The 13,401-nt window shown below is 37.2% G+C and overlaps 2 protein-coding genes across 2 annotated transcripts in view; both read right to left on the bottom strand.

Moving 5' to 3' along the window:
• Positions 1–3,282: 3,282 nt before the first annotated feature.
• On the bottom strand, positions 3,283–4,230 carry LOC146487305 (melanocyte-stimulating hormone receptor-like). Its single transcript, XM_085084545.1, has one exon. The coding sequence runs from the start codon at positions 4,228–4,230 to the stop codon at positions 3,283–3,285; it is 948 nt and encodes a 315-aa protein (XP_084940671.1).
• Positions 4,231–12,672: 8,442 nt separating this feature from the next.
• Positions 12,673–13,401, bottom strand: part of LOC146487304 (melanocyte-stimulating hormone receptor-like) — a 951-nt gene continuing 222 nt past the window's right edge. The window contains exon 1 of the mRNA XM_085084534.1: positions 12,673–13,401. This exon is cut by the window's right edge and continues 222 nt beyond it. Coding sequence (XP_084940660.1) covers positions 12,673–13,401 — 729 coding nt within the window.

Raw genomic sequence — 13,401 nt, 5'->3', positions numbered from 1 at the left:
TCGTGTAAGAGTAGACTGAAGTAACTACGCATAACAGGATAACGGTATGGCTATACCGTGATGATAATGAATCATTCCAAAGGAAGATGGTGGAGCCAACAAAAGAGCTAACCCAGAAAGTAAACACAGTTACATATGTTCGCTTTAAAGTTACAACTTGTCTGTATCTGAGTCCTAACGACAAGGCGAGAAGTCTGTCCACACTGATGGCCGTCAGTGTCAATAAAGACACTAAACACAACGTTCTGTTTGTTATGATGAATGTGGCAGTCGTCGAGCGACAAACATGCCACCGTTCGTACACGACAGAAATCCAGCGAGTAACTTGGAAAGGTTCAACAATAATACCAACACAGAGATCAGTTGTCGCTAGGCTACGAAGCAAGAGTTTGGACGGCGGATGAAGGGAAGACTCTTTGGAAAGAGCGACAAGGATTAACGCATTTCCCAGGAATGGGGTGATGAACAGAAAAATGTTTAAAACTGACAGGAATATCAGTTGGTTGTGTATTCCTCCAGTTAATTCTGCTGAGCAAAACGCAAGTGATTTTTGTTTTCTGTCTTCAGTATAGTTTGTTATTGCGGCCATTTTACTTCCGTGGTAACCCAGCTATCGAACTTAGTTTTATCGCTTCTTTATAAGGATCAGAAATTATCTTTATTTGCTAAATATGTCAAATTAACTGAAAATTTAATATATATTATCAGCTTCATATCGCGCAGCTGTTTTTATTAATGTTTAAAAAACGAGCAGGAGTGTTTTATCGTGTTTATTGGTTTTAGACCCGATAAAACACGTGCTGCGAATTTTTTTTAACGGCTTCAAAAATATTCCAAAAAAAGCGTGTGTCAAGAGAGTTCATAAAAATTATGCTTTTGTGAACGTTGGATATTAGCATACGAGAAAAACACCGCACACTAAAAAAGAGTGTTGTATTAGCTGACCAAACACCGCATACTAATGGGAAGTGTTTTATTAGTTGTTAAAACACCGAATACTAATAAGTAGGAGGTTTATCGATATAAAGTTACTACACGTGATGTCGTATCGACCATTTGATAGGTCAATGGGCTTATGAATTATTACTGAGTTTTTGAAGGTAAACAGAAGAAGGTAGCGTTCTGTTTAACAACTATGAAACTGATGAAGGAGAAAGTCACCAGGTTACAGTTTAGTTTTTAAATGTGTGTTTCCGCCTGTTAATTTAATGTAGTGGCAACCATTTAGAACTCACACAATGTAAAGCTTTTGACAACAAACGACTTGTGTGTTTAAACTCGCTCTTGTTTTCCGGTAAAGATGTCAGTAGCCGGTAATAAATTTGATAACAATTTTTCAGTCACAAGACATTCACAACTGTTTCTGATAGTTTTCGGTAGTGAATAAAACATTTTGTTGTCCATGTAACAACCCACGATAGCAGAGGAACCATAGATCTTAGTTAGTAAAGGATAAGAAAAAAACAGACCCTAAATATACAGTTCATAAATGAGAAAAATGATCCAATTTTCCTGTGAGCAGATAAGTATATTTATATTCTAGCCCACAGGTGTTCGGTAAAAAGAAAAACTGTAAAAGAAAATTATCTGCGGTGTTCATTTTCTCCTTTAGGAGAAGTTAGTGGATAAAATTGAAACTGAAAACCTTTTTTGAACAAAAAAATATGTGTCAACGGCGTTCTCGTTTTAGTAATATTTCTTTGGTTGATTTTCGTTGGACTGAGCTAGCGAATAATAATCTTTGCTTCTTTCTAAAGGACGAGTACCGTTCCAGTCAAGTTAACTCTGTATATTTCATGAGTTTGTTATGAATTTCATATCACGTAGTTGTTTAAATTAAATGTTCTCCCAAGTTCTATTGAATAGCCATCGGAAACATGAAATGAAATGCCGCACTAAAAAAACGTCAAAATCGAAAGCAAAACTTTAATGAAAGACAAACCAGCCTTCACCGATTAATTAAATTCGCTTTTATCATTTGTACAAACGTTTTTTCCTAATTCTTAATTACTTAGTATTAGCAAGTCGGAGCAATTACCAAAGTTTATTGCTTTCCTTTCATGATCGCTTCTAATGATGTGAAGGATGATGGATGATGGACGGATGACGGATGATGACCACTTTGCGTTAAATTTCAGTCGATCTCTTCTTCGTTGAGCTCTTTAGCTTTTATATTTCAATTTTTACTCTGTTTCTCCGATCAGGGGCGCTTTCCATTTACCTGAAAGAGTGGGTTGCAAATTCTAGAAAATTTTTGTGTCAGATGGGAAAGGCTATTTTGCCTTCCTTGCAAAACTTGCAATCTCATTGGTAATATTAAAGTTGACATTACATAGATTTGATGGCGTATTTATGGTGCAATTAACAAAAAAAATGTTAATGGAAATTTTGTGCAAATGGAACGGTTCAACTGTTTAAGTTGACCGGATGAAAAGGAAAAAGTGGAGAACCTGGGAAGGTCGTCCGTTTGTTTCGGGAAATTTCCGTGTGGTTCTCGTGTCAGAACTATTTGTATTTCAACTGGTTAAAACGAAAAAATATATTTTAGATGTCCGAGTCGTCCGGCTGTTAACTGAAATAACAGCAACTATTTAAAACTCACAAAATGTCACGCTACAGACCGCTTGTAAATAAATTTTGAATCAACGGTATTAAAGTAATGACTTGTCTGTTCCAACTCGTTTGGTTTTTAAAAACGATCAGCCTGATCTAATTTTGAAAAAATGTTTTCAGTCCGGAGACATTCACATCTTTTGTTATCTTTTTTTTCAGCGAACTGACGATGTTATTTGGCAGATGGACAATAATTCTTGGTTATAAAAGGATATGACCACACAGCAGCTTAATTTTAACGTTTGACCCGAAGGAAAGGACAACTTTTTACTTAAATTTCGAAACCATGTGAAAAGAACTGAAAAGCGACAGAAAATCGAAATGGAATGCTTTTTCAAATTCTTCTTTACTAGTTAGTCTTTCAGAAATAACTTTTTTGTTTGTTTTACTCGTTATTTTATAAACCTCGCGTGTTTACCTAGCAAAATATCAATTGCATTACGAGAATTAAGTTTTCGAAGAATCACACTTTATTGCCATCTTTTACCTAGATGAATTAATGTAGTAATGTACAATTCTCAGTTCAATGCCGCTTTTGGTGAAACTGAACTACAGAAAAAGGCATACTTGGTAACTACAAACTTCATGAACAAAGCAACTCTCGGGAGATTAACAACCCTTAATATTCTGCTAAACTACCGAGGTCAAACCAACCGCCCTGCACAATTACTAACTTGATGAACAAAGAAGCTGCCTAACTATTTCCTTCACTGCTTGTCTCACTTCTCTGATCTTCCAGCAGTAAAGAATTGGATTTAGTGACGAGTTGAAATAAACTAAAGTTACTGTAAATTGCAGTACAAGATAAAACGTTGAAGATGGACTTCTTAGAATTTCTTTGACTGCCAAAGGCGCCGCTACAATAAATGGCAAATAACAAACAACTAATGTCAACTGCAGCCACAGTGCACTGGACGCTGTCTTTCTGTATCGCGCTATGTTCAGTGGAGTTGTTTGGTTGGGTTGTCCTGTAACATTGTCTTGAACTTGAGTTTGATGATGACGCAGCCTGAGGAAAATCCTGGTGTAAGAGTATACCGAAGTTGCAAGGCACAACATAATAAGAATATGGAAATACCATGTTGATAATGAATCATTCCAAAGGAAGATTGTAGAGCCAACAAAAGAGCTAACCCAGAAAGTAAACACAATTACATAAGTTGGCTTTAAAGTTACAACTTTTCTGTATCTGAGCCCCAACAACAGGGCGAGAAGTCTGTCCACACTTATTGCCGTCATTGTCAACAAAGACACCATGCACAACATTTGGCCTGTTATGACAAATGTTTCATGCGTCGTGCGACAAATATCCCACCGATCGTACACGACAGAAATCCAGTAAGTAACTTGAGAAGGTTCAACAATAAAACCGACACAGAGATCAGTTGCCGCTAGGCTCCGAAGCAAGAGTTTGGACGGCGGATGAAGAGAAGTCTCTTTGGAAAGAGCGACAAGGGTCAACGTATTTCCCAGGAATGAAGCGATGGACAGAAATATGTTTAACACTGAAAGGAATATCAGTTGGCTGTGTATTCCTCCAGTTAATTCTGCTGAGCAAAATAGATGTGGAGGAAATTTTTGTTTTCCGTCCCCAGTATAGTTTGTTATTGCGGCCATTTTACTTCAGTGGTAACCCAGCTATCGAACTGAGTTTTATCGCTTTCTTGTTAGGATCAGAAATTATCTTTATTTGCAAAACATGTCAAATTAACTTAGTATTTTTAATATCTGTTATGAACTTCATATCTCGAAGCCGTTTTAAGGTAAACAAATTAAGGCAGAGCTCTGTTTAATAACTATGGAAATGTTGAAGGTGATGGTCAGCATCTTAAGAGCGCTCCCCAGGAACTTTCACCTACGACCATGCAAGATAGAAAAATCGAAAATCGCCAAACTTTGTCATAATAAAGGACTACTTAAACCATTTGTAGAAAGACATGTTTCAGTTTGTTTCGATAATTGTTTTACCTTCAAAGTGACTTTTTCATTTTGGTGGCCTGTGAGCGGGTAAAACCGACTTAAAAGTGTCACTTGTATGGGCCGCTCGTCTTGAAATTACGAAGGAGTAACATAAAAATCGAAGCAATTGAACATAAGTAAACTAAATCCCTCACACTTTCACGCTGTCAAATGTACATTCAATGTGATCCAGAATTTTTGGCCAAATTTTAAAAATTAACCGTTTCTAGCGGAATTACAGCATGCCAAAATAATGCAAAATTCAACCGCAAAAAAAGCATCCTGGTACATGGCTTTGTCAACCAAGACTATATTCATCGGAATAAGCAATGTTTCGTGTACGATTTGATGAAATAAAATTTTTGGGTAAATGAAACGATAAATTTTTGGAGCGCTATTTGAACATGCTATTTATCATCAAAAGTTGACCTTTTGACCTTTAAAGGAGGGCAAGCAATTTTGACATCACACTCGCTAATTTTGATTTTTCCAACAAACAATTCCAAACCCTGGGTATTCTTTCATAGCACAATGTTCAATAAAGTCAATCGCTAGAATTAGGACAGGTTTAACGATAGTAAATATAATTTTAGTTACGAACACGTAATTTGGTTTAGGGCTACAACATCGACAAATTTGCATATAAATTAGTTCGTTTTGATTTCCACATAGAATATTTTTATTTACGTTAACTTTACTAAACAAATTAAATCATAAACAAGGTTAGTCGTTACTTTAACTGATTATATGGCTTATTGTACCTTAAAAATCCTTTTCACAAGAGGAAAAGACGAGTTTACCTCTAGCCGCCAAACGACCATTGAACCTTTTGACGTCGCCGAAATACCTCGCATGACACAACTGTCACGCAATATACGCGGACTTTAGATTCACAAACCACATGGGCCATCCATTGTGGTTACCCTGAGGTTGTTGGCGGAATTTGTGGTCCAAGCTGAGCAAGCTCAGACAATCCGGCAAATGTTCAGTGCGTCACGATAGAAAGGCACACCATAAAAGTGTGGGATTCTTTTCTGGACACAGAAGCAAGGCTTTTGCTGGCACGTGCAGGTAACTGAACGGCACTTTATAAATTACGTTGCAGAGATACCACGTGGAAATTAATTTAACGTTTTAGCCTGACTTCCACCATAGGTTGCAGAACAGGCGTTATTTTGGGTGTGTGTGTGTGTGTGTGTGGAGGCAAACGCGAAGCGAGCGTGGAGTGCGAACGAGGCGCGACGAGAAAGGCGCAAAAAATGTTTTGTCCCCCTCCCTTTGTGCGTCACTCGAGTTCCGCAATAGCCTCGTGCTTACTTCCGCTCACCTAAAAAAGCACACAAAAATAAATGAATAATAATAATAATAATAATAATAATAATAATAATAATACTAATAATAATAATAATAATAATAATAATAATAATAATAATAATAATGATGATAATAATAATAATAATAATAATAACGATGATGATGATGATGATAATAATAACGCTTGTTCTGCAGGCCAACATGTAGCGCTTTGTATGCCACCTGCTTTGCGCGTGACCTCAGTTGGGTATCCGAAATGATCCTCAACCCCGAATCGATCCACAAGTTGACCCCGAAATGACCTCGACTCTGAGATGACCCCGCCCTACCAAGTAGCCAGTTTCTAAAATAGTGTCCCAACTTGAATTTATTTCCTAACTGTACATCGCGTATCCCCGAGGAGCACTCCATGGGGGTTCGGGTGTGCGGCTCAGTTCTCTAAACCTTGTCCCTATTTCAGACCAAAATATCAAATGATTGGGTACCCTTTTTCAGAGCTGTCGTCTAAAACTCATATCCATTTTCAGACTTGGTTTCTTGGATCCATTCCCGTTTTCAGGCTCACGCTGTCAGACCAAATTGGTTACAATATGTACCAGCAAAACGGTTCAAAAACCATACCTGTTGGTGCTGCACATACCTACGTTATAGTATATAGCTTATGCAGGGGGCGAACCTTGCAGTCAGATACATACTAGTTATGCAATGCTTTCGAGTGGTACTTCTTGAAATATTCCACGAGTGACTTGATATTTCTTAGTATACACACAAGCCTGAGCCATGCCACTCATTGGATTAACGCAAAACGTCACTCTTTAATGCTTTAACGGCAAATACAATCAGTGAAAAAATATTCATGAGTCGAATTTCTGCAAAGCTGATCGGACTGCGTAGAAAACGTAATACGACAGAGACATGATAGAGACCAAACCGAGAATCAACAGAATGCGGCAACCTTGGACAGCTGTTTCGAGCTGGTTGGCTCTCGTGAGCACGGTGTAGCACAGGAATAAGTGTTCTACCAAATACACATGGTAGTGATTTCGGATGGGACCGAATTCAGACATCCGTACACGTCATAGCGCGTGACTACGAACAATGAACAAAACAGCTGAAATATCATGTGGCCGTCGTAATAAGTTAAACGAGAAAAACAAAACTTTCCTTCATAGGTAAAAAAAAGTATTCAACCAGTTGTGTAAGACAGGACATGGCGAGAACAGACATTTTGGATACACTAACTGACATCAAAATTCAGAATTTCGCGCACTTTAAATTACACAAGTCGCTCGTTTCGCTGATTAAGGGGCCGTTTACATGGAGGAAGGAAGATCCAAGCACTAAGAAGATCCGAGAAGGCGAAAAAACTTTCTGTTTGCTTCACATGCAGAAATTTCGGCCGAAGTTGCTACCAAGTGGAGAAGGAAAAAAGAATAACTGCCGGCCTTGAGCAGCTGAACGCCCGGCTGCCCCCATGTTTGTTCTTTTTGTCTTATAGTACTAAGATCTTCCGAGCGAAAGTTGTTTACATGATGCTAGGATCTTCCTAGTTATAGGATCTTCCCATCTCTCAGCCAGGAAGTTCCTATCTCTAGGAAGAACCTAGCGCTAGGGCCAAGTGCAACTTTTTGCATGTAAACTGAATAGAGAAAACATATGGCGCTAGGATGATCCGCCCTCTAGGATCTTCCTAGTGCTAGGATCTCCGTCCCTCCATGTTTAGAGCATGAAAGGGAGCGATTTCAACAATGCAGACATTCGCGCGCACTTGCGTTTTCTCTCGCTCTCGTATCCTTGATTGGCTTGTGGGATGGAAAATGAAAAATTGAAAATTTCGTCTCCATTATTCATTTAAAATAGGAAGACTTCGTTGTGTAACAGATTAATTAAAGCAAATGATTTGTGTAGTAACATTTTTTTTTAAACATTCCATTTCTTGAAGTTATCCTGGAATCAAACAGAATAAATTGGAAAAATGTGTTGAATTTGGACAGCTTTCAGTTTTTACGAAGCTGATGAACTGATAGAAGCGGTTCATTTTTTACATATAACCTGTAATTCCCTTTTTGTTCCCTTACCTTTTTACCCTTTTTAACACAGGATTTTCCCGCCCTCTTTCATAATGTGACTCTTTACAAGCGGCCACGCGCGCGCACACGGAAAAGAAAAGTGTTTAGTACCCATTTACCTCATGCTATGAGTTTGTACCGGCTATTTTTTTAATAATGTTAAGCTTTTCAAAAGTTCCTGTATATTTTGGACTCATTGAAGGAACTGGAGTTTGGCTGAGCTGTCGGAACTGCATACACGTTAGGCCGGATGGCTCGAAACGTCTTGGAGGATGCACGGGACCAATGCACGAACGCTACCAAATGTAACAGGTGGCGGATCGTTGCGCCAACGTCAGAAACTTTTACATTCGAAAACTCGGACACGTTTAAATTCAATTTCATTTATTGTCAGTGAAGATACAACATTCAACAAGACGTTTGCTTTATCTGAATTGTCATTTGCCCCGCGGTCACGCACGTTTTTGACTGAAAGTGTATATTGCGTGACAATTAAGAGATACGTCAAAAGGTTCAATGGTCGTTTGGCGGCTAGAAAGAAAACTCGTCTTTTCTTCTTGTGAAAAGGATTTTTAAGGTACAATAAGCCATATAATCAGTTAAAATAACGACTAACCTTGTTTATGATTTAATTTGTTTAGTAAAGTTAACGTAAATAAAAATATTCTATGTGGAAATCAAAACGAACTAATTTATATGCAAATTTGTCGATGTTGTAGCCCTAAACCAAATTACGTGTTCGTAACTAAAATTATATTTACTAACGTTAAACCTGTCCCAATTCTAGCGATTGACTTTATTGAACATTGTGCTATGAAAGAATACCCAGAGTTTGGAATTGTTTGTTGGAAAAATCAAAATTAGCGAGTGTGATGTGAAAATAGCTTGCCTCCTTTAAAGGTCAAAAGGTCAACTTTTGATGATAAATAGCATGCTCAAATAGCGCTTCAAAAATTTATCGTTTCATTTACCCAAAAATTTTATTTCATCAAATCGTACACGAAACATTGCTTATTCCAATGAATATAGTCTTGGTTGACAAAGCCATGTACCAGGATGCTTTTTTTGCGGTTGAATTTTGCATTATTTTGGCATGCTGTAATTCCGCTAGAAACGGTTAATTTTTAAAATTTGGCCAAAAATTCTGGATCACATTGAATGTACATTTGACAGCGTGAAAGTGTGAGGGATTTAGTTTACTTATGTTCAATTGCTTCGATTTTTATGTTACTCCTTCGTAATTTCAAGACGAGCGGCCCATACAAGTGACACTTTTAAGTCGGTTTTACCCGCTCACAGGCCACCAAAATGAAAAAGTCACTTTGAAGGTAAAACAATTATCGAAACAAACTGAAACATGTCTTTCTACAAATGGTTTAAGTAGTCCTTTATTACGACAAAGTTTGGCGATTTTCGATTTTTCTATCTTGCATGGTCGTAGGTGAAAGTTCCTGGGGAGCGCTCTTAAAGTTGAGTTTTTAAATGTGAGTTTCCACCTGTTAATTGAAAGTAGTGGCAACCATTTAAAACTCCCACAATGTTAAGCTTTTTACAGCTAACGACTTGCGTGTTTAAGCTCCCTCTTGTTTTCCAGTAAAGATGTCAGTAGCCGGTAATAAATTTGATAAGAATTTATCAGTCAGAAGCCATTCACAACTGTTTTTGATAGTTTTCGTTAGCGAATACTATATTTGTTGTCCATGTAACATCCCACGATAGCAGATGAACCATAGATCTTAGTTATTAAAGGATCAGAAAAAAACAGTCGCTAAATGTTCAGTTTTTAACTGAGGAAAAAATGATCAAATTTTTCTTTCATCCAATAAATATGTTTATTTTCTAGCCCACAGGCACACGGTAAAAATAAAATTGTAAAAGAAGTTATCTGCGGTGTTCATTGTCTTTTTCACGAGAAGTTAGTGCATAAAATTGAAATTGAAATTTCTTTGACCATTTTTTACCAAAAAAATACATTCTGTAGAAATTATGTATCAATGGCGTTCTCGTTTCAGTAATAATTTCTTTAATTGATTTTCGTTGGACAACGCTAGCAAATAATAATCTTTGCTGCTTTGCAAGTTAACTCAGTATATTTAATGAGTTTGCATGTTATGAATTTCATATTACGCAGATGTTTAAATGTCCTCCCAAGTTCTATTAAATGGCCCTGAAACATCAGACTTCAATGGAATGCCACATTGTAAAATGTCAAAATTTGAATGAAAGACAAAGCGGCTTTCTTACCGGTTAATTAAACCCACTTTTATCATTCATACGAACGTTTCTTCCCAATTTTTAATCACTCAGTATTAGCTACTTGGAGGAATTACCAAAGTTTATTGCTTTCCTTTCGTTTTCCCTTCTGATGATGCGACGGATAATGGTCATCTGAATTAAGACCACTTTGCGTTAAATTTCAGTCGATCTCTTCTTCATTGAGCTCCTCATCTTTTATATTTCAATTTTCACATTTTTTGTCGATCAGGGGCGCTTTCCATTTACCCAAAATAGTTGGTTGCAAATTTTAGACAATGTTTGTGTCAGATGGGAAAGGCTATTTTGCCTTCCTTGTAAACTTGCAATCTCATTGGTTACATTAAAGTTGACATTACATTGATATGATGGCGCATTTATGGTGCAATTAACAAAAAAGTGTTAATGGAAATTTTGTGCAAATGGAACGGTTCAGCCGTTTAATTTAACCGGATGAAATGGAAAAACTGGAGTACCTTGGAAGGTCCGTTTGTTTCGGGAAATTTCCGTTTGATCCTCGTGTACTACTTGCATTTCAACTGGTTCAACCGAAAAAAATTATCTTTTAAATGTCCGAGTCGTCCGGCTGTTAACTGAACTAATGGCAACAATTTAAAACTCACAAAATGTCACACTACAGACAGCTTGTAAATAAATTTTGAATCAGCGGAATGAAACTAATGACTTGTGTTTTTCAACTCGTTTGGTTTTTAAAGAATATCAGCCTGAAATAATTTTGAAAACATGTTTGCAATCACAAGACATTCACAACTTTTTGATATTTTTCGTCAGCGAGCTGACAATGTTAGCTGGCAGATAAACAATAATTTTTGGTTATTAAAGGATCTGACCACACAGCAGCTTAATTTTCACTTTATGACTGAAGGAAGGGATCCCAATTTCTTTTTAACCGACATAAATATTTATTTCCCAGCCCACAGACACGAGTAAGGTAAAAGAGAAATAAATTGCAAAAAAATTGTCTTTACTGTTCATTTTCTTTTTCTCGTAAAGGTAGTGCATGGTTTAAATTGAAATTCAAATTTCCTTTGCGTCTTTTCAAAAACGTCGTGTAGTAATTGCAAAGGACGGACGGTGCCTACTATTGTTACTGCGCATACATTCTGCGCATCTCGAGATACTCGGGTTTCCTATAGGTGGTGCCTACTAGTACAGGAATATTTTTGCGCGGTTTAAAACTATACGGAGAAAGCAGAACTCAGCAAATGCTTTTGGTATCTCATAGGAAAATTGGAAGTAACCATGCATCTTTCAGAGATAATTAAGCTTCACTTTAGGAAAAACTCCCATACATTGCTTTATATTTGGGTGCTTTTTAGAGATATTATAGCTTATCTCTGAAAAATGCATGGTTACCCCCAATTTTCTTTTTGGATTCCAATAGCCCTTTCTAAGATCTGCTTTGCCCGCATAGTCATAAACCGGACAAAAATACTTCGGTATTAGTGGGCACCGTCCTTAATAATAACTTTTATTGCTTCTCCTATCTAGGACACAGGACACATTAGGACGCGTGCTTCATATGAGCCTAGCAGATGGCCTACAAGTTTGTCTTCCGTAGTTGAGAATCCGACCGGTGTGCCAAAGGTCACGCATTTGATTCCCGTCGGAAACTCAGGGTTTTTTTATTTCTTTCTTTCATGCTCATGAAAAGATAAACATAACATTATCTTTGCTCTTCAGTTTCTGCTTTTAATTTTTTTTCAAGTTGTTTGTTTAAATTTAAATTCAAATTTCATGTCTGTCTTTTTAATACTGATTGTGTAAGATGTCGTGAAGTTTAGCACTAAAGCGAAAATTCATTATCCTATCTACGCATCAACAGTTGCTTTGATTCCTTCTGTAATACCCTACTGTAGACATTTAGAATAAATGCTTTCTCTGCTTTGGGAGCCCTAGGGCTATTTCAACAAGAAAAAAATTCGACAATTGCAAAGAAAGAAATCCTTTGATGCTTACACGCGCGAAATTCTTGATCAACATTGAAACGGGACTTTTGTGGCTATTTGCGTAAGTTTCACTGCTCGCAGTCCTACTTTGATAGCTATGATATTTATGCTAGACAAGTTTGCACTTAAATTTCGAAACCATGTGAAAAGAAATGTAAAGACGCCAGAAAATCAAAACGGAATTTTTTTTCAAATCCTTCTTTACTAGTTAATCTTTCAGAAATAACTTTTTTGTTTGTTTCACTCGTTATTTCATAAACCTCGCGTTCTTACTGAGCACATAATCAATTTCATTACGAGAACTCAGATCTTCGAAGAATCACACTTTATTGCCATCTTTTACCTAGATGAATTAATGTAGTAATGTACGATTCTCAGTTCGATGCCGCTTTTGGTGAAACTGAACTACAGAAAAAGGCATAGTTGGTAACAACAAACTTCATTTACAAACGATTCCGCTAAACTACCGAGTCTAAAGCAAACACATTTTATAATTACCAGCTTGATGAACAAAAAGGATGCCTAACTATTTCCTTCACTGCTTGTCTCACTTCTCTGATCTTCCAGCAGTAAAGAATTGGATTAAGTGACGAGTTGAAATAAACTAAAGTTACTGTAAACTGCTGTGGAAGATAAAACGTTGAAGAAGGATATCTTAGAATTTCTCTAACTGCCAAAGGCGCTGCTACAATAAATGGCAAATAACAAACAACTAATGTCAACTGCAGCCACAGTGCACTGGACGCTGTCTTTCTGTATCGCGCCATGTTTAGTGGAGTTGTTTGGTTCGGTTGTCCTGTAACATTGTCTTGAACTTGAGTTTGATGATGACGCAGCCTGAGGAAAATCCTCGTGTAAAAGTACATCGAAGTAACAAGGCACAACATAATAACGATATGGAAATACCATGTTGATAATGAATCATTCCAAACAAAGATTGTGGAGCCAACAAAAGAGCTAACCCAGAAAGTAAAGATAATTACATATGTTCGCTTTAAAGTTACAACTTGTCTGTATCTGAGCCCCAACAACAGGGCGAGAAGTCTGTCCACACTTATGGCCGTCATTGTTAACAAAGACACTAAACACAACGTTCGGCCTGTTATGACAAATGTGGCAAACGTGGAGCGACAAATATCCCACCGTTCGTACACGACAGAAAACCACTGAGTAACATGTAAAGGTTGACTAATGATACCGACACAGAGATGAGTTGCCGCTAG

Source organism: Pavona decussata, unplaced genomic scaffold (assembly GCF_977016875.1).
Source record: "Pavona decussata unplaced genomic scaffold, jaPavDecu1.1 SCAFFOLD_16, whole genome shotgun sequence".
NCBI classification, from domain to species: Eukaryota; Metazoa; Cnidaria; class Anthozoa; order Scleractinia; family Agariciidae; genus Pavona; species Pavona decussata.
The sequence above is the reverse complement of the archived record's forward strand: the minus strand, read 5'-3'. Positions and strand labels throughout refer to the sequence as shown.

What these genes read in the sequence shown, in the direction of transcription:
- LOC146487305 (XM_085084545.1), bottom strand. Translation starts at nt 4,230, where the DNA reads ATGGCCGCAATAACAAACTATACTGGGGACGGAAAACAAAAATTTCCT.